The 21,835-nt window shown below is 37.3% G+C and overlaps 2 protein-coding genes across 8 annotated transcripts; both read left to right on the top strand.

Annotated features, from left to right (window-relative positions):
- Nucleotides 1–357: 357 nt before the first annotated feature.
- LOC141486875 (uncharacterized) lies at nt 358–5,750 on the top strand. 6 transcript variants are annotated; one of them, XM_074185470.1, is made up of 7 exons: nt 358–1,441; nt 1,542–1,723; nt 1,782–2,287; nt 2,348–2,468; nt 2,519–2,788; nt 3,702–3,942; nt 4,159–5,750. In XM_074185470.1, exons 6-7 carry the CDS (start codon nt 3,879–3,881, stop codon nt 5,514–5,516), a joined length of 1,422 nt encoding a protein of 473 aa, XP_074041571.1. In that variant the 5' UTR covers nt 358–1,441; nt 1,542–1,723; nt 1,782–2,287; nt 2,348–2,468; nt 2,519–2,788; nt 3,702–3,878; the 3' UTR covers nt 5,517–5,750. The 6 variants fall into 6 exon arrangements, with proteins under 6 accessions (XP_074041571.1, XP_074041574.1, XP_074041570.1 ...); XM_074185473.1 differs by having other exon boundaries at nt 358–1,723; nt 3,702–3,846; nt 3,914–3,942; nt 4,159–5,747; XM_074185469.1 differs by having other exon boundaries at nt 358–1,723.
- An 11,787-nt stretch (nt 5,751–17,537) lies between these two features.
- LOC111515670 (uncharacterized) lies at nt 17,538–21,531 on the top strand. Of its 2 annotated transcripts, XM_074185488.1 has the most exons (5): nt 17,538–17,801; nt 18,847–19,503; nt 20,026–20,097; nt 20,450–21,009; nt 21,070–21,531. In XM_074185488.1, exons 4-5 carry the CDS (start codon nt 20,665–20,667, stop codon nt 21,310–21,312), a joined length of 588 nt encoding a protein of 195 aa, XP_074041589.1. In that variant the 5' UTR covers nt 17,538–17,801; nt 18,847–19,503; nt 20,026–20,097; nt 20,450–20,664; the 3' UTR covers nt 21,313–21,531. The 2 variants fall into 2 exon arrangements, with proteins under 2 accessions (XP_074041589.1, XP_074041588.1); XM_074185487.1 differs by lacking the exon at nt 17,538–17,801 and having other exon boundaries at nt 18,508–19,503.
- Nucleotides 21,532–21,835: the final 304 nt, after the last annotated feature.

The following is a 21,835-nucleotide window of genomic DNA, read 5'->3' as shown; positions in this document are numbered from 1 at the left end:
TGACAAATGTAGCTAAATTGTAAAACACTGTCGGCTGTCTGGTTATCTCTTTCCACTGTTATGAGTATTAATGGATCATCACTATAACATATATATATCTTCTTCAGGAAGTGTCACGAAACAATAGTTTAACGCCCACAACACCGTTTCCATGATGGAAATGGGACATAATTGGTGCGATGGTTGCGAGAGACCCCTAACAAATTTCACCCGAGTGTCGACATGTATAATATGCAATAATGTCAAATCTGTGACAAATCTTGTCAAAAAAAACAACAGCCCTTTTCAGGTCTACATTATTCATACAAACAGTAGTAGATTATGTGACAAAGGACTGCTTTGACTAAAAAACTCGTGGTTGGGAATTTGTTAGTCATTGAATATATCTATGCATTATATGACAAATTACTATTTTCACTGAAAAGTCGAAGTTAAGAATTTGTTAGTCATTGAATATCTGTGCATATGATGAGTACTTCTTTAACTGAAAGTTGAAGTTGAAAATTTGTCATCATTGAATATACATGCATATACTGGCGTCCGAAATTATCCTCAATAAACCAGAACGTTATATCTGCGCATAATACTGACGTCCTGGGACCTGAATTTTGTAAAACCAGAACAAACCAGATATAATCTGTGTTGAAGAATATAAAAATTAAATTGCTTTGATCTGTTATATAGCAAAAATTATAAGAAATGCTAAAAAATATTGGAAATCATTTTTCAAAGGACTGATAGGTGGCGCCATCTTTTGTCACGCCTTTTATTTCTCATTGACTAATTAGGTTAATTTGTAAACGATTTCTCGTTGTTCCACAATTTGGCATGAGGGTGACAACTAGGGATTAGAGAGAGCATAGTTCCCAGGATAGGCCGCCAGCTTTCAAACAGTGAAGAAAGGCGTGGGTAAGATGGAGAGTAGAGCACCACCCGCTTTATCAACCCTGGAGCTTATATAGCATACTAAACAGAAACGGGAAATTTATTCCAACTGGTAACCGATTGAATCAAACTCAGATCCAGGTAAAATATCTATAATTCCTTTCCCTAACATCCACACCTTTCTCAGTTGGTTTCAAACTTGTTAACAAATCCCTTGATTCATCTGTCAGTTTATAAATTGTATCAACTGTTATTATAAGGACTCCCCCTACAAAACTGGCAGGAATCCTTGACCTCCTGAGGCCACAAATTGTCAAATGTGATAGGATTTTACTTTTCTAACAGACTTCCTAATTTCTGACGTCACAAGTAGGCGGAGCTTAGCGAACTTTTCCAAACAAATCGATTTTACATCTTAAAACGTCATAAGAAATTATTTATATATTTATTGTATGTGCTGGCATTGCTAATAAGAACATTCGCGTACATTTTTGATTTGGCGTCAGTTAGTTTTAGAAAATTTAGATTAGTTAGATTTTGAAAAAAATCTCCATTGGTAGGTAACGTTTTTAATGAAAATTCAAGGGTTGTTATGCTTGTTGAGGTTATGTTATTTTTTCAATTCAAATATAGTAACTTAACATCTATTGTTTCAGATTTCAGATGTAGAATGGATTCAAAACATGTTTTAAAACTATCCTCTATAAATGATTTACTCGACAATGATAATAAAATCATGAAAAAGGCTGAAAATGCCTTGGAATCGAATCATGTGGAAAGTATACAGTTTGATACTGACTTTCATGCAAGAATGAAAGATAAATTCCATCATGTTGAAGTGAGTCGTATGTCATGTATAAGTTTTCCATTTTCACCGAACAGTATCTTTGTTGCAGATCACACTGAATAAATCTGAAGATATCATATATGCAAATTGTGCTTGTCCTAGAGGAATAAAATGTCATCATATCGTCACATTAGCTCTTTTTGGACACTACAATATATCTGTGACGAACAAGGAATATGATCCACTGTGGGCAGAAAACTTATCGCTGCTAGAATATTTTTATATGAAACAGTACCTGGCAAAACTTACACACAATCTTATATCAGCTGAAACTTGACTTAGTATATAAAACTATACCCAGATAATCATGTTAAGGTGAAGTGTATTAGATATATGTAATAAATATTCAGAATGTACCTTCACCAATATTTCTGTAATAGTATTGAATATAGTAACTGTTGGGGACAAGCTCAAAATAATGGAAACCAAATCGATCAGTTGTGATAGATAGTGTTTCGTTCCTGATTGTAAACACTACAGTGAACAGAGGATTTGTAAATTTTTTGGATTTCCTGCAGACCCAGCTGAGAGAAAAATGTAGATTAATCTCATAAGGTACCTGATAAGCATACTTAATACAAAGATGAAGCATTTTATTGTTAAATTAATTTGCAGGAGACAAGATCGAGAGCCATCAGAGCATTCATTAGTTTGCAGTTGTCACTTTGTTAACATGGATAAAAAAATAGAACAACTTCATTTGAATTCAATGAATCCAATAAAAATGTTAAAAAATGTACGGAGCTGCTTTTTTGGTTACATATCTCTATATTTTACGTTTTTAAGGTTAATGACATAGTTGGTACGACTGATGCAAGTATTCAATTCCCAATTAAGTTTTTATAAGAAAAATATTGACTGTTGAATTGAAAAGTGTCAATCAAGGGAGAATAAGGTGTAAAGGTGACCTACTGAATAAACGCTTTAAAGTAGTTTATCTTATGAAAAAGGAAGATGAAAAGTTGCCCTTTTCTGAACTTTGAAAGGACGTAACTTTGTAAATGAATAAGAGCGCCGCTTTTTTCTTTTGGATTCGTAATCTACGCATCGAAATATGTAAGTAAACTCAAAAAAATTTTTAAAATCGGTGGGTACCCTCAAAACGAATATTCAGTTTCTCTCATGTGTTCTGAAATTCTTGTTTTATGATATCGTTCAGTTTGACCAACATAGCATTTGTGACAGCTTTCACAGTTCAATTTGTACACTGCGTTAGATTGCAGGTCTTGGGGTGTTTTTTATTTGTTTTATCAAAGAAAAAATGCTTTCCAAATGTACTTTCATTTAAGAAGGCTACTTTAATTTGATTGCTAATGACTATCATCCCAAGTTTATCAGATGAATTTTCTATAAATGACATTTTATGATATTTGGGTTTCACCTCAGTATTTTGGGAAGAGGAACTTCTTTCTGTCATTATTTTTCTAATGAGGGCTTTATTTGTAGTAGGTAATTCTCAATCAATTTGAGATTTTTGTTATGGAAATCAGAATTGGAAATGGTAATTGCTCTAGATTTCAAATTCCCTATAATATTGATTTTACTGTGGAAGTTATGTTTGGAAAAATATTTCAAAAATCTCTCGTAGGAGATTTGAGCCGGTTCTAACTCCCCCCCTCCTTTGATGTATCTGATGCATGATGGTTCATATATGGATGGGTTGTGTGTGTGTGTGTGTGTGTGTTTTGCTCAAGAGTCTTTTTTGATAAATATGGTTGAACATCTAGAACAGCTGGATGTTCAAAATCAAAAATGTGTGCATATTCTTTTTCATGTTCAATCAGGGCTGTGGAGTTTTTGCTTATCAGAGTCTGTCATGCGTTCTGAAACTCGTGTTTTATGATACCGTCCAGTTTGACCAACATAGCATTTGTGACACCTTCCACAGTTCAATTTGTACACTACATTAGATTGCATGTCTTGGGGTGTTTTTTTTTGTTTGTTAACTTTTTATGCATATATTTTGTAGTTCTGCCATGACCAAATCTGCACAAATGGTTGATATACAATTACCCATTACCAACTCGAGAAATTTGTTTGTAAATAGTTCCATTGTAATAAAAGTAATTGGAGTCTATACATTCATGTCCTTTTGCGTCGGTGTTCGATCGAAGGTATTGCAATTTTTTTTTATTTTATTTTTTAAATGTATCTAATATGTCTAATGTTTTTTCAAAATAGTTCTATCAACACGGAGAAACTACTTTTTGGTAAGTTATAGAAACGATACTTGTCGTATAAGTTTTTGTGGGAGGTATGTTTATGAAACTACATTATTACAAAGCCCTGAAGAAGAATTTAATTGAATTTGAAACGTTGGCAAGAAAACAATTGTTTCTTTGAGAAAAAATTGATCCAACCATTCTTCAGATATATTATTAATGTCTATTATTATATTCCATTCTGATTATTTTGTGAATTTCTAGCTTGGAGTATGCCTCTTTTCACTGATTCCGGTAAATCTGAGGAGGGTAAGGTGAATATCCTGCAAGACGTTGTGTTGGTGCAGGGATCAGAGCTACCAGAGAATATCGTGGACTTCCTAACGGAATTCCATGTAGAACTCCCACTCAGCCCCCTTCCTGGAGAACCTGTGATGGTGACAACTCCAAGACCTGGATGTAGCAGAATGGAGGATGTTCGTTCAACCACCCCCTCTTTTGAAACGAGCAGCACCAGCAAAGACGCGGAGAAGGGTTCGAAGAGGGCCAACAAGAGAGAGGCAGCGAACGGTAGCGATAATGAGTTTGCTGCCCCCCAATCGACTAAGAAAAGAGTGTCCGCCGCTAAGTCGAAGCAGGTGGAGCCGAAGGTGAAACCAAAGCAGTCGGAGCTGCGGAAATATATGAAAATATGGGATGAGACGAATCCTTATCGGCAGCCGCCGATGACCTCGACCCTGTGGCGAGCCCCTTCTACGTTGGATACCACCGTTTCAAAGTCCGAGACGGTCAATACGAAAAATCAGCCACCGACGGCATCGCAGATGCCATCCACTGCATTAAACATTGAGCCAACTACCACCACGACATCTTCAGAGACCACAACCGGGCCGCATAACCTACCAAAAGCTGGATCCATAGTACCTCAGCCACCAATGCCCACCACCATGATATCTTCAGAGACCACAACTGGGACTCATAACCTACCAAAAGCTGGATCCATAGTACCTCAGCCACAGATGCCCACCAGCATGACATCTTTAGAGACCACAACCGGGCCGCATAACTTACCAAAAGCCGGATCCATAGTACCTCAGCCATCGATGCCCACCACCATGATATCTTTAGAGACCACAACCGGACCGCATAATCTACCAAGAGCCGGATCCATACTATCTCCGCCACCGATGCCTGTGCCAACTGTTCAGCGGACAACTTCCGTCCCACCCTCTGGTAGCAAGATGGACTTACCGACACCGCAGAGGAGCTACAACTTAGTCAACGACGTGCTCGAACTCGGCAGAATATGCCGAGAGAGAAAGACGAAGCTACTAGTGATCCGGGACAGCGATGAGAGATTGGCAGAGATTGCCACACGCAAGCGACGATTTGTGGATCGACAGGAACAACTAGTCGAACGGAAAAGTTGTTTGCTGGCTGAACTGTCAGAGGTGGAAACCAACATTGAAAGGGGAAGTCAGGACATCGTCGGAGTCAATGAGGAGTACCGTGTTGAGGGTGATTCAACGAAACAGTACCGGCTGGAAGTCGCCCACATTAGCAACTGTGTAAAGGATCTTCAGAAGCGGATCAAGAAGGGAGTTGACGACATGGTGACATAATCAACATTTATTTCCCTAAATTTCAATTCGAAGACGATGACGACAGATAAACATTCAAATTAGTTTGGTAGATATTGGAAGGTTAGAAGAATCAGTTTGTAATCTTGGAATAAACAATGTGGGAAAAAATTCCTCCTCTTTCATTCCATTTCATACTACTCTGATCATTGTGATTTTTCTTGTGAAATTGAAAATAAATGAGATAATTCCATTATAAGATCTCACCCCCTACTTATTTCAGATTTAAATCGATACAAATATCGAACCTATGAAAAAAAATTATGGGATCGAAATTGTAGGAAATTCAATTTTATACAACTTTGTTCATCACGAAGTTTCTCGTAAAGTCAAAAATAAACGTGATAATACAATGACGAAATTTCACCTCCACCCTTTCTCTAAAAATATCGATTTTATGAAAAAAAAATTATAGGAATCAAAATTGTTGAGAATTTAATTTCATACAACTTTTGTCATAACTATTTTTCTCATAAAATTCAATATAGATAAGTTATATAATGGAAAATGTATATTTTTAGCCGTAATCCAATTTCATATGCTAATGAAAGACGACACTGTCAGAAGAAAAGCGAAATTCAAACTACAGCTGCAATTTTTTCGGAATTCATCTCGATGCGCTCTCATGTACTGAATGACGACGTTCACGATCACAACTCGTCTTTTATATGATACGATTGTGGTCGTGGTACGTCACACTACTCTCAGTGTGACGTAGTTCAAGGGTGTGACGTAGGTGAAGGTCATTCAAGTTCGAATTCAAAACATTTCTTCAAAGTCACCTTGTCGACATCATGTGACGTATGTAGAGGTCATTTCAAAGTCAAAATGACCACATGAATCAATGAAGGTTGTGAAAATATGAGAAGTGAATGAAGGTCATTCATGGTTAAATCCAAAACATTATCTCAAAGTCACATCGACCGTATCACCTTCTGACATAGTTCAAGGATGTGACGTAGATAAAGATCGTTCAAAGTCGAACTCAAAAGACTTCTTTAGAGTCACCTTGTCGACATCATGTGACGTATGTAGAGGTCATTTCAAAGTCAAAATAATCACATGAATCAATGAATGTCGTGAAAATATGGGAAGTGAATGAAGGTCATTCAAGGTTAAATCCAAAACATTATCTCAAAGTCACATTGACCGTATCACCTTCTGACATAGTTCAAGGGTGTGACGTAGATAAAGCTCGTTCAAAATCGAACTCAAATGACTTCTTCAGAGTCACCTTGTCGACATCATATGACGTATGTAGAGGTCATTTCAAAGTCAAAATAATCACATGAATCAATGAATGTCGTGAAAATATGGGAAGTGAATGAAGGTCATTCAAGGTTGAATCCAAATTATTATCTCAAAGTCACATTGACCGTATCACCTTCTGACATATTTCAAGGGTGTGAAGTAGATAAAGCTCGTTCAACGTCGAACTCAAAAGACTTCTTCAAAGTCACTTTGTCGACATCATGTGACGTATGTAGAGGTCATTTCAATGTTGATGTGACCGAGACAGACTAAAAATCTCAAGGTCAACCCCCAAGGTTATGCGACTATGAACATTGTTCAAAATAGCTGTGAAAATATAAAGTGTGAATGAAAGTCATTCAAAGTCAAACCCAAAACACTACCTCAAAGTCGCCTTATCCTTATTACCTTGTGACGTACATTAAGGGTGTGACGTAGATCAAGGTCGATCAAGGTCGAAGCCAACTCGATGCGTCGAACACAGGCGCTCCCCCACCACCACCACCACCATCAATTCCAACTCGATGTGTTGACAGAAGGCGATACAAGCAATCAGTGGTCGTTGAAACTTCACGGAGTGCAGACGTATACGCTCTCTGTCACGATGGGTACCGTCCAAACTAGTGAAGAAGGACCGCTCATCAGTCGATGGATCTTCGTCGTATGCAGACGTGTGGTTATTATGTACAAACAGGTACAGAATACACATGAAGGACAATATCAAACCCTGACTTTACCATGTATGCAATCTAGTTCCCTAATCTCAAAGTTGAATTCCATATTCAAGGTCATGTTTCATGAACATAACTGAAGGATCTAAACCCTGTACCGTGCATTCCCACACACCAAGCAATTGTAATTACGTCACTATGTCACACACACACACAAAATTTCATATGAAAAAAAAATCTGAACGATCCCTGCACCAGAAACTCCAAGGTCACATCGCCTTGATGTTATTTAACAATAAAAAAAGCAATTAATACGTCATAGTGGTGGGGGGAGGCCCAGAACCGGAAAAAAAATTCTGAACGATCCATACACCAGACGCTTCAAGGTCACATCGCCTTGACTTCACTAAACAACAACAACAAAAAGCAATTAATACGTCATAGTGGTGGGGGGAGGCTTAGAACCGGCTCAAATCTCCTACTGGTACTGATCGAGAAAGTGTATCTGGCATTACGTTATCCTTTCCTTTTCGATGTACAATCTTAAAATCATATTGTTGGAGCCTCACTGCCCACCGCGCAAGTCTACCGCTCAAATCCTTTAGGCTATGAAGCCATAGAAGACTGTGATAGTCTGTCACTACCGTGGAAGACACTCCTTCAATATATGGTCTAAGTTTCTCCACAGCCCATAGAACTGCAAGTCATTCCCGCTCAGTGGTCGAGTAATTCCTCTCTTGCTTTGTAAGAGACCTACTCAGGTAGGAAATCACCTTATCGCCTTCGGGGTAAGGTTGTGATAGGACTGCACCGATTCCAAATCCAGACGAGTCAGTCTGCACCACAAAGGGTTTCGAATAATCCGGACAACATAAAATTGGCGCTGCCACTAGACACTCCTTGATTCTTCGAAAGGATCTAGCACACTCATCTGTCAATGTGAACTTCGAGCTCTTCCTCAGTAAAGCTGTGATGGGAGCGACGATGGACGAAAAATCTGAGACGAATCGGCGGTACCAAGAGAAGGTGCCAACAATTCTTCGGACTTCCGTAACATTAGTCGGGGGCGGTATTTCCAACATGGCCCTTACTTCATCGGGGTCAACATGCAATCCATTACGATCCACCACGTAGCCAAGATATTCCATTTCAGGACGGCAAAATTGACATTTATCAATGCTAACTGTAATATTTGCCTCCCTGAGTCTGCAGAATACCTCATCCATCGTTGTCAGATGATGTTCGAATGTCTGACTTACAACTACCACATCATCTAAGTAGACGAATACATGTGGTTCAAGGTCATGACCTAATACTTCATCTATCAATCGTTCCCAACGGGCTGGAGCGTTATGGAGCCCAAAAGGCATGCGCCGAAACTGGAACAAACCACGATTGGGGACAGTAAAAGCCGTATATTTTTTTAACGATTCTGCTATTGGGACTTGCCAGTAGGTAGATTTCACATCTGAACTGGTCAAATACTGAGCATTACGAAGTTTATCTAGAGTAACAGAAACATGGGGAAGGGGGTAACTATCGCGTATGGTCACAGAATTCAATTTACGATAGTTCACGCAGAATCTGAACTTGCCATCCTTCTTTTTTACCAAAAAAATGGGCGAAGACCAGGGGCTATTGGAAGGTTCCACAATTCCCAGCTTCAACATCTCCTCAAGTTCTGCGTCAATTTGTTGCTGTACAATAGGATTGACCCTATAGTAGCGTTGTTTGATCGGAGGACTATCTGTTTCGATAACATGTTCAGTTTTATTGGTACAACCTAGTTCTGTACCCATAAGTGCTAAATTACGATCTATGACTTCTTGGTGTCGCATCTGGTCCAACGGACTTAACATCGTTGAACTAGCAACATTATCAACAGTGTTGACGGTAACAGGTTCATCAGAAAAATGCCATTCATCATGACGCAAATCAGGAATCAGTCCCATATGTTTCCAAAAGTCAATTCCAAGAATGAGAAGATGGGGCATCTCAGGAACAACAATAGCTTCCACAAGTTTCAAACGACCCCTCAATGAGATAGGCAAATCAACTACTCCTATACTCCGAACACGAGCGCCGCTGGCTACGGTACAGTATGCTGTCCTGGACCCATTCACTGGTAGTCCTAAGGCACGAACAACCTCAAATCCTCAACTACCTAGTACAGTCCGTGAAGCACCAGAGTCCAAAAGACCTAATAACGACTTCCCTAAGACATCCACTTGCAAATAAGGGCGTTCATCCTGGTTGGCGTGTTTGTAACGCGAAAAGTTGACTTTTATCAACAATCCAAAGCACTTGTTACGAAATGTATCATTTAATTGTGGAAATCATAAAATACATGTATACGATTTCAGAGTTCCAATCTAGTAAACATCAGCTATTTTATTTTCTTGATAACTCTGTATTTCATTGCATAGTTGATGTAGTCTGGGGAAGAGAAAAAGAAACGAATTATTATTAATGAAATAAAATTCTCAAAAAGAAGGAATGCTCAATGAATATTGCCATTGGAGTACACCAAATTTCGTCAACGTGTACGTCACGGCGCAAAGGACGAGTTTGTGTTAATACTTCTGGTCGGAGGTCAACCTGAAAGGATTTTGGGTGACGGTTGAGAAACAAAAGTAGAGTGTGTCACGTCAGTTACCATTTTTGTGTTGGGCATTATTTTAGTGGAAGCCTTTCCCTTAGAGGAGGTGAGTTTTTTAACCATTCGATTTCTGGAACCAATATCACAACCGAGATCACTTTCTGTAGATCTGCCGGTTTCCATTAAGCTACGGACAAATACAGCCTTTGGTATTTTCCAAGAAGCGTGGGTCGTCCAACCATCTCGAACGTTTTTGTTCTGGTTTGGAACCTTTTGTTCGACATATATCTTTCGAATCCAGGATATTTATAGTATCGCCTGACAACTGAACTGTTTCGTTTTCTAACCCTCCAGACTACATCCAGAATCTACTCGACCTCTCAGACAGCCTGTTGCTGATAACATCCAGAAAAGAAGGGACTCATTTGGTGAGGAATTTCCAATTTTTTACATCGGAGTTGATTTCCACTACACAGACAACCTATTTTTGGAAACCAACTATACAGTGCTAGTCAAAAGTCCCCTCCCCCTCTCGTATCTTTGGAACGGGTATACTTATAATAATGAAATTTGGAGGGTGGAAATAAACGGATGTAGGCTTCTTAACTGGTCATAACAGGTGACGCAATAGTCATAAATGACGTCACAAGGACACTGTGACCAAAAATTTTAAATGGGACCCTATGGCAAGTGACAGCTCGTTTGAAAGGTATTGAAAATACCTATTCAGTCATACCAATTTTGTTTGGGTTTCGGCTGATTTTGATTGATAAATTGAAGAAATACGAAAATTATTGTTTCGCATTTAATTAATAAAGATTTCAAAGTACGCCTCTGGTTCATTGTCAAAAAGGTTGACGTGTTTGAATTATCTACTTGTCAAAAGTGTTTATACCTTGAAAATTTACCTAAGCTATTGTTTAACGAGACGTTTAAGTGTTTACATAGGCAAAATGGTACGTACTGTAGCCGACAAAGTAGCAGCTATCTTAATAATTGGTGAATGTAGAAACAATTTCCATGCAGCGGAACGACTGTTTAATGAGAGGTACCCCGATCGCCCTATATCGAGGGTTTATTTGAGGGAGCTTCTTCGGAAGTTTGAAGCATCAGGTAGTATTCAAGATGCCGAACGATCTGGTCGACCAACAATTAGTGATGACAAAAAAATTGACATACTTGGAGAAATGGTAGTGAACCCTACTTCTTCCACAGCCCAAGTTGCGTCTATCTGTGAAGTCAGTCAAAGGACAGTATATAGGGTGTTGGCTAAAAACAAATTTCATCCATACAAATTAAAAATGGTGCACCAACTTTCAGATGATGACCCCGACCGAAGACTAGAATTCTGTGAAACTATGTCCGATAAAATGAACCAACAACCAGGCTACATACAGACAATTTGTTTTAGTGACGAAAGTACTTTCTTTCTCAATGGAAATGTTAACACTCAAAATGTGAGGTATTGGAGTGACACAAATCCTCACATCTTTCGTGAAAAACATACTCAATTTCCAGAAAAAGTAAATGTTTGGGCAGGTATTTTGGGAAACCACATAGTTGGGCCTCTTTTTCTCAATGCTAACTTAACCGGTGAATTGTATCTGGAGATGTTACAAACTGATATTGAGGCGTTAATTCTTGAAATTCTAGAAGATAATCCAGATGAATTCGACAACTTGGAAATAACGTTTCAACAAGATGGTGCTCCTGCACACTATTACGGTGCAGTAAGACGTTACCTAGATGAAGAATATCGTGGTAGATGGATTGGACGACGAGGTTCGATCGAATGGCCAGCTCGGTCACCGGACCTTACACCATTAGATTTTTTTCTATAGGGGTACTTGAAATCTAAGGTTTACGCTACAGCACCTGACAGTATTGCCATTCTGAAACAACGAATTGTTGAAGAATGTAGGGCAATTTCCGCTGACACACTGGGACGAGTACGACAAGAGTTTAGCAATAGGATGCATTACTGCCAGGAAGTAGATGGAGCACATTTTGAACACTTATTATAAGAACTGGTTCTTAAATCTTTATTAATTAAATGCGAAACTATAATTTTCGTATTTCTTCAATTCATCAATCAAAATCAGCCGAAACCCAAACAAAATTGGTATGACTGAATAGGTATTTTCAATACCTTTCAAACGAGCTGTCACTTGCCATAGGGTCCCATTTAAAATTTTTGGTCACAGTGGCCTTGTGACGTCATTTATGACTATTGCGTCACCAGTTATGACCAGTTAAGAAGCCTACATCCGTTTATTTCTACCCTCCAAATTTCATTATTAGAAGTATACCCGTTCAAAAGATACGAGGGGGGGAGGGGACTTTTGACTAGCACTGTATACCTGGTATTTCCTTTTTTAATTATATGTGCCTACATGCATGTAACGTTTCAAAAATTATTTCCAACGTTTCAATAATTATTTTGTGTAGACGTAATGAAAGTCATATGAATTTACTTTATAACGTTGTTTTGTAAGATCCTACTGCAGCTGCAGCGGCATCTTATTATTTCATTTGTTGTGTTACTGGATCACTTTCTTTTTGTAATGAAAACAATAACCGCTTTTTTGTCTACCATATTTTGGTTTAGTCTGCAGCAACTATTAAATAATTTTCTGACTATGCATATTTTTATTTCTTGATTTTAGCAAAATCAAATCAAGTGGCGCCCCATCCAAAAAAAGGTTGTTTCACAAAATAAAAAACCCACGACCACTGCTCTCCCAATATATTGACTGCCGTTAGCAACTTGTTACCTTTTTTTGAAATTCTCTATTAGCCGTGTACAATCAGAAAGAGGTAATATGTTCTAAAACATAGTCCAGGATGACTTGTATTTTGTCGATCGGGGGTTCTCGACCAGCACACCTACCTCGATCTCCTAGGTGCGTCGGCGACCGTTTCCCGTCGACGAACAATCAGGACAAGATCGAATAGTGAATCCCTTTTTCTTACACCGATAACAATGTAAACCCGCCGACTTCATCAAACAACCAACAGCTCGATGTCCGGGTTTATTACACTTAAAACAAAGTTGATCACTTCGGGACACATCCGAGTCACCAACAGCATGTGAAAGAGATGAAGTTCCACAGCTATCAATCATACTATCTTCAACCTGTACATAAGCCAAATCAGGTTCTAAAGCATTAGACTTCTTCGATGGTGCTGTAAAATTTTCTACTGCTTCTTTTCTGGCTTCCAATCGCCTTCCTAACTCTCGAAGGTGATTGATCGAAGTTACGTCAACCAGAGCCAATTGAGTTCGATAAAACGGGGCAATGTTTCTCAGAAGTATTTTAAGTTTTACTTCCTCAGAAATTCAGCAAGTCAACCTGTTGAAATAACCTGTCATGACTGCCAGATAAATACCAATAGACTCATCAGGACCCTGAGTTCGTTTTTAATTTCTTCAAAAAGCTTTTCATCGTAAATGAAAGACAGATATTCTTCTCGGGATGTGCAACAAATTCATCCCAAGTCGATACTTCCCTTCGATACGCGGTATAGAATTGATACGCCCTACCTGTGAATAAATCGCTCCCAGAGTCAAGCAATACCTCTTTTGTTACATGTCGAGCTACTCGCAATTCTTCGACCCTGCTCAAAAAAGCACATAAGGACATACCTTTTTTGTCTCCTGAAAATTTACAATCCCATTTATTGGGAAGAATTGGCTTAACATTAACAGTGGGAGGTTGAGTAGGAGTGATGTCGGAAGATCTTCTATGAGGAGAGAGAGAACCACCAAAATTACTATTCCCCAAGAGCATATGGAAAGGTGGGACGTCTTGTGTCTTTTGGTAATATTCTGCTTTACGGTGTAAGTTATCCAATAATGCCAGTGCCTTCGCAAGCAACTTCGGTTTGTCCTGGGTGTCCTCTTCACTGATGTTGTCCAATCGGTTCAGGACATGGAACATCTTCGATTGAAGTCTTGCAAATGCATTACTACTCATTGAATCACTGAAGGTATCTATAAGTGGTTCCAGTTCTTCCAACTTCGCAGTAACTGATGCAATATCTTCTTCAACTGTGAATGGATATTTGGGATACTTCAAACTTTCGCCCTTCTTTTCTTATCTGATTGCCATCGTCAGAGAATGCCGCATCTCTTGAACAGTTCCTGTAGCAATTTCTCTAACTTTAACCTTATACACGAGCTCATCTTGACTCAAACGGTTCACTAGCATTTCGCGGGACATGATAACAATCACAATGAGACACCAAAAAAATATTTAAAAACAATTATCAGATTTTTTTTTCAAATTTATCAATTTTTTTTTCCAAATTTATCAAAAAAATAATTATGAAGACGTTGTTTTAACGAGGCCCCACGTTGGGCGCCAAAAATGTCACCTCACAAACCACAAGAGGAGACTAAATCATCTGTCGGTAACAAATAAGACAGATGGGTATCCGCAGCTAAGCTAAACAGTGGAGACGGGAGTGGGTTAAACAACTTAACAAATTTTCAAATAGATCTTAATGGGCGCCAGGTAAATTTAATCCTCCAGATACCCTAAGTAACTCACAATATCAATAACTTACCAATTAATATTGAAAATAAAAGATAAAGATCTCCTAACTTACAAGGATTAACCGACAACGCTTCTAAGACAACAATGCAATATTCACACTACTACCCGATGTTCAAATGTCAATACAAGAGCGCGGTGTATATAACCACAAATTCAATCAGCCATAAATTACGGTAGTAACGACGCTCAAAAGAAAACTACAATACGTCGAGTAAAACCACCACAAAAATTGAGTAGGTGAAATAGTAAATACTAGTATTGGAAGGTGAGACAAACTCGTTTGCGTCGCGTGAGCTCAGGCGTAGGCGCATCGGTGTCAACAAGCAATCGTGAAAGGAAGAAAATACCTCAATTTCCGTTTCACAAATGAATCACTATATCAATCAGGTATCAATAAACAAACTCTTTATCAATAAACGATAAACAAACAATATATCAAACAGGTATCAATAAACAAAAGGGAAAACAATTATTTAAATAACTCAGTATATCTATCACAAATATTAAATCAATTATAACTTGCGTGCTCCTTTTGGACCACCCGGTATATGGTGTTATGTCCGACGGAGGTGGATCACCCTGTAGTACGGCGGAGATGGATCATCCTGTAGCTCCACCAAGATAGATCACCCTGTAGGGCACAACAAGCTGGACCAGTAATGGATCACCAAATAGGACCCCAAAGGTAGCTGAACACCTCCAAGTCCGGGGAGTTTGCCAACAAGGTGTTCTACACCCCAGGAAAAAATAAAACCCCCGACCAAATGGGTTTTCTATACGTTCCTTCGTGTGCGGTGCTCTGCATGAAAGTCCTACTGGGACTTGATGAGTGACTAAGGGCCTTCGGTTTCTTACGAATCTGATTTCGGAAATCTTTCTACCTGGCACAATGAGTTCGGTAACCACCACAAATCCTCAAAAGAGTTTAAGTTTCAGACTGCAAATATCCACACCAAAATGACCAATCAGTCTCCCACTATACAATCCTGACTTGTAGAAATAATGCCCGTGAAGGATGGCACAAATACAACCATATATATCCTAAGTAGGGGGGAAAGACGGGTCTGGACCTCCCCCCAAGGGTATGCCCCCCCAGATCCACAACACTGACTGTGAACTTGATTCGTTTTTTTATTCTCCGCCTATGAGTTGACCTTGAGTTGCGTGTAACATAATGATATGGAACCAGTTTTTTTTACTCTCCGCCCATGACTTTGGCATTGAGTTGTGTGTGATGTCATGACCGTGAACCCCTTTTTACTGTACAGCTATGATTTGGCCTTGCATGGTTTTACATCCACATGACCTTGGAAATTTCCTAAGCGATTTCGAACTACGAACACGTAGCTCGAAATCGCGACGGGAAAATTTTTGAACGATATTACTGATGTATTACCTTGAGTTTAAGTGATATTTAATAGAATGTCATAGATTTAATCATACGCACAGCAGGGAAAGACGGGTCTGGATCTCTCCACAAGGGTATGCCCCCCCAGATCCACAACACTGATTGTAACCTTGATTTCGTTTTTTATTCTCCGCCTATGAGTTGACTTTGAGTTGCGTGTAACATAATGGGGTGGAACCCCTTTTATAGTCTCCGCACATGACTTTGGCATTGAGTTGTGTGTGATGTCATGACCGTGAACCCCTTTTTACTGTACAGCTATGATTTTACCTTGCATGGTTATACATCACATGACCTTGGAAATTTCCTAAGCGATTTCGAGCTACGATTACGTCATATGACCTTGGGAAAAATTCTGATCGATATTGAGCTCAGAACACGTCATATGGCCTTAAACACAAAGTGTGGTTGGACAACCGGCTTTGTCCTCGATACATGAGCTCAAATATAAAGAAGATGTAACTTTGAACCCCCTTCCCTCCTGATAATTTTTCTATTATGTTTTTTATTCTCCGCCTATGAGTTGACCTTGAGTTGCGTGTAACATAATGAGGTGGAACCCCTTTTTTACTCTCCGCCCATGACTTTGGCATTCAGTTGTGTGTGATGTCATGACCGTGAACCCCTTTTTACTCTACGGCTATGATTTGGCCTTGCATGGTTATACATCTCATGACCTTGGAGATTTCCTAAGCGATTTCGAGCTACGAACACGTCATATGACCTTGGGAAAAATTTTGAACGATATTACTGATGTATTATCTTGAGTTTGAGCGATATTTAATAAAATGTCATTGATTTAGCTTGAATTGGAGTGGGGGGTTGTGCACATATAACATGTGTGTTGTGAATGTTTCTTTTTTGTCCATATTCTCATCATAATCGTGTGGTATTATATAAAAGATGTATACGTGTAGTGAATGTGGAAATAGTTCCACTAGGAGTGACAACTTGCGTCGTCATCAGCGAGAATCATGTATTCTTGCAAATAATGAAGGACCATCAATGTCGAAGAGGTCTAGGTTAAATCCTCCAATATCTCCAGAAATGCAAACCTGTTTGTGTTGCAATTTGAATATTGCAAGTGATCAGATGAATATTCATCGGAGGACTTCGCAACATAGAACAAATGCATGTATTCAATATGAGGACGGTGTTAAAATCATACGCACAGCTTTCAAGTGTAGAATTGTGAGCTATAGAGTGGATAGTCAAAACCATCACATTGATTACCCCACATTTTTCAATGAATTGAAGCAAAAAGTTTTCAAACTACTCGAAGAAGTGTTAGTTATCCATAAAAATGTGAAAGTCAATATGGAGGTGTTTGGACGGTACTATCTTCAAACTAAGGAGTATTTAGAAGTAAAATGATTCAATAGTCCCAATCAACTTGTCGATCAATTGAATGAGTTGAATGTGATTTATAACATTTTTATTGATGCTTTAACTGCTCAAGCAATGGAATTTCAACATCGAGATTCAGGTAATGTATTCACAAAATTGGTTATTAGATGTGAAGAGAAAATGAATTTTCAGGTTGGACTATCGAGAAAATTCTGTTTATGGAAGTAAATGTCAACAAGTATAGCCCCCTTGGAGGCTCTTCTCATATCAAGCTACCCAAATTCATTGAGTCGAAAAAAAGTGTTGTGAATGTTATTAATCAAGATCAATACTGTTTTGCATGGGCTGTAACTTCAGCTCTGTATCCTGCCAATATGAAAGTGTGTGAAATTTCATTATATCCTCACTTCTCCACCGTGTTGAATGTAGCAGGTATGGATTCTTCAGTAAAGTTAAAAGATATTTCTAAATTTGAGATTATGAATGATTGCTCTATCAATGTTTATGGTTTAGAAAAATGTTTCAAAAACGGTAAAGTTTCATATGATGTTGTAGGCCCGTTACACTATTCAAAACGTAGACTTAATAGCCATGTGAATCTGCTGAATATAATGGATGATTCTGGTAACAGTCATTATTGTTGGATTAAAGATTTATCGAGATTAGTATCATCTCAAATATCTGCACATGAACATAGAAAATATTTCTGTGATGGTTGTTTATTGTACTTTAGTAATGAGCGGGGTTTATTGCAACATCAATTGAATGATTGTAATCACATATCGAAAACAACACCAGGCCCAAAATTCAGAGTTGATAAATTCGGTGAATGCGTACCTGAGAATATTTTGAAATTTGGGAATATTGAGAAACAGTTGAGAGTTCCATTCACCGTGTACGCTGATTTGGAATCAATCCTTAAACCACTGCACATAAATGAACCAAATCCTGCTAAGTCTTTCACAAATCGAACCTATCTTCATGAACCATACGCTTTCTCATATCTCATAAAGTGCTCTTTTCATGATTCAATTTCAAAATTCGTATTGTATAGAGGGGCTGATGCATCTAAAGTTTTCATTTCAAAGTTGGAGGCTGACGTCACATTATTGGAAGAGCAATCGAGTAATTGAATTTTATAAATCTTATTTTTGCTTTTAACAATTTGGAAAATTCATACTTGACGAAAAGAATCGATCAAATCGTTTGTGGTGTCACTATAAATTAGAATCAAGATTTCATTTTCATAAGTGATTGAGTCACAATTAGTTTAGCGCGAGTATATGATTTACAAAAAAAAAATCAATTATTATATTTCATTCCAAAACTGACAATTGCGCGTATTCGGTATTTTTGGGAAAAAAGGATGTTTAGTAACTAAGTTTTGTAACTTTGTGGGTAGAAAATATCGATATTTAAACAAAAATTTATGATTATATGTCTCTGAAGTCTAGACAATTTCATTATTTTATTGAAGGGAAGCGAGAAGATGTTTGGTTATTTGGAGAAAAAATATTTTATCATTATATGCTGCTGATGTCTAGACAATTTCATTCTTTTATTGAAGGGATACTAAAGGTTGTTTGGTTTATTTTGGTGAGAAAATATATTATGATTATATGATGCAGTATTCTAGTCAATCTCATTATTTTGGTTTATTTGAAGAAAAAATTCAGGTAGGAAACCCTGACCGTAAAATCCATTAGCACGTTCAGAGGTGGATTGGCATATTTGAGGTAGAAATCGTCAAAATATCCATTAGAACATTCGGGAAGTTTTATAGGGTGATAAAGACGGAATTCTTACAATTTTGTGATTATACGACCCTGCACTCTGGACAAATGTAAAATCTCAAATTAATTTCTACCAACAATAAACTCTTAGTACCCTTTTCTTCCATTTTTAATTTTGTATCGTTGGGACAAATCATAAGACTCGAATTCAACCCCCCACCAGAAAGGGCTGACATTTCCAAACTCCAGAACAGAATCAGAAGGGACAACACATCATTCTGTTGTAGTTAGTATCTCTTACCCATCAAACTAACTTGCAGTGACAGTCAAGTCAAATGATATAGTTGACTCAAGCAACCCAATATTCATCAACGATTCTCAGCAGTTGAAGTTATCTCAATGTAAGTACAGTGTACTATATTATTCATTTCGAATTGAAAGGGTTATATTTTCAGGAGTGTTTAGTTTTTTGAATTTCTAATTTGTATTCAGTGTTCATATAAAATTATCTGTTCCAAAAGTATTTTTTTTTGTGTAAATCAACTGATTTTCATGAAAATAGATGTTATCGAAAGAGAGTTTTCATTTATACGTAATATAACCTTGAATATTCTGAACAAAAATTTGAATGTTTCTGAAAGGAAGTTGAGATGTGACGATGTTATATGGAAATCTTTTCTGAAATTGATTCCTTCATTTCAGTTTCTACAATTTTTTTTTTGTATAATTCAGTGTTCATATAAAATTATCTGTTCAGAGTTTTTTTTCATATAATTCATTGTTTTTTATGAAAGTAGTTGTTTTTATGTAAACGTAATACAACCTTGAAAAGTGTGAAACAAGTTTGAAGGTTTCTAAAAGAACATTGAGATTTTGATGATGTTATATGGAATTCTTTTTTGAAATTGATTTCTTCCTTTCAGTTCAATAAAGCAGCCAGGTGAAGCAACCCCATCAACGCCTTCAAATCTTAGCAGCTGAAAATTCATCTCGATGTAAGTACAACCTAATATATTATTCATATCAAACTGAAAAGGTAATATTTTAAGATGAGATTAATTTAGGTAGAGAACAGTTTTTTTTTGTTTTCCTATAAAGTATTTTTTTGTGTGATTCAGTGTTCATATGAAAGTAATTGATTTGAATGTAATTTTTGTTTCATGTAATTCAATGTTTTTTTTGAAAGTAGTTGTTTTAGAAATATAGAGTTACTTCTTTTGAAATTGCTTTTTCTGAAAGATTTCCACTGTTTTGTATCAAGGTGATGAAAATGAAAAATAAAAACTATTTTTGTTAGCTAATTACATTTGATCATATTATATTGTCTATTATTTTTTATGATTTCAGAACCATGTCTCTGTTGAAAGAAGCTTTATTAAAACCATCAAGCTCTGTGAACCGAACAGAAATGTGTGAAATTAAGCGCAGAACGTGGTCATTCAGGAAGGCGGGGAGATACCACAACCGGTGATGACTTCCATTCAGCAGATGCTAAATCTTTTTTGAATGGATTCAATGCAAACCATGTGAAGTTGAATGACAATCCCTCAAACTTTCATAATATGATGGCGACTCACACCCAGAATCTTGATGAGTCACTTCCGAACTTATCACAAACTGTTGTGAGTAATATATTAGAGATGGAGGAAACGTATTCGAAGAATATGGGATCTCCACATAGTTCAATCAATCAGAACAGTTCGGATGATGACCTTGAGAGACGTAAAAGAAAAAAAAGGGAGAGTGAAGAAAAGATAATGAAGAAGGCGAAGAAGTCTAAAAAGTCTAGCTCGAAGTCGCCATCTAAAAGGAGGAACAAGATGAAACATGAAAAAAGGGATAAAGACAAGTCGATAAAAGTGAGAGAGATGGAAGTCATAGCAGGACCTTCTACATCACTACAACAGGTAATTATCATTTCTCAAACGCGACAAGATGTTAGTTCATCATATCCTTTTATTTCACAGGTTCCTGAATACGAGGATGTTAGCCCGGAAAGCACACCGCCCCCAACGATTGACCTCGAAAAATCAGACGATTGGTTTTCATTTATGAGATCCAGGAGAGACAAATTTTTAGAGATGTATCACGTTTACAATGGATTCGAAACGGAATATAGAGCGAAGAGGGAAAAACTTTCTCCTAAAATTCGGCAATTGGAAATCTTCAGCAAGGAGATACATGAAAATTCCATCTTACATCCCTTGTAAACATTTTTTATCTTTTCCTCTACATTTGCAATTCATGTATCATAATATTTTCTATGTTATTTTCATATCTGTATTATTTTATTCTTATTCAGAGCAATCATGTAGGCTCTTAGTTTTATTCATTCTTCTTTTATTCTGAATAAAGATATTATTATTATCACATGAAAAAAATGCGTTTCAAGTTCGAGAAATATTCCCCAATAAATCTTTTGTAAATATTTTTTTGTATGTTGCTAATGAAGTTATGTGTGAATGTCGCTTTCTAGTCATATTTAAAAGTGTATAATTGATTATTTATATTTGAAAAATAAACAAGGAAAGTAACGATTAGTCTTTTTCATCTCAAAAAACAAATAATATTTATGTATGTTACTTTCTAGTCATAACTATAAGTGAAAATCTGATTATTTAAAAAAATAATGAAAGTAACAATTAGAAAGTTATTTTCAATCTCTGAAAGAAATAAAATGATTGAAGAATTGATTATTAAATGTCGTCAATGCCACAGTTCAAAAAATTCTAC

Source organism: Leptinotarsa decemlineata, unplaced genomic scaffold, assembly GCF_025532065.1.
Source record: "Leptinotarsa decemlineata unplaced genomic scaffold, Ldec_3_MD MMD2_tig00026375_RagTag_RagTag, whole genome shotgun sequence".
In the NCBI taxonomy this organism is placed as follows: Eukaryota; Metazoa; Arthropoda; class Insecta; order Coleoptera; family Chrysomelidae; genus Leptinotarsa; species Leptinotarsa decemlineata.
The sequence above is the reverse complement of the archived record's forward strand: the minus strand, read 5'-3'. Positions and strand labels throughout refer to the sequence as shown.

Coding starts and splice junctions, on each gene's coding strand:
- LOC141486875 (XM_074185470.1), top strand. CDS start 3,879: ATGTATCTAATATGTCTAATGTTTTTTCAAAATAGTTCTATCAACACG. Junction 3,943..4,158: donor CACGGAGAAACTACTTTTTG/GTAAGTTATAGA, acceptor GTGAATTTCTAG/CTTGGAGTATGCCTCTTTTC.
- LOC111515670 (XM_074185488.1), top strand. CDS start 20,665: ATGATGGCGACTCACACCCAGAATCTTGATGAGTCACTTCCGAACTTA. Junction 21,010..21,069: donor CTTCTACATCACTACAACAG/GTAATTATCATT, acceptor TTTATTTCACAG/GTTCCTGAATACGAGGATGT.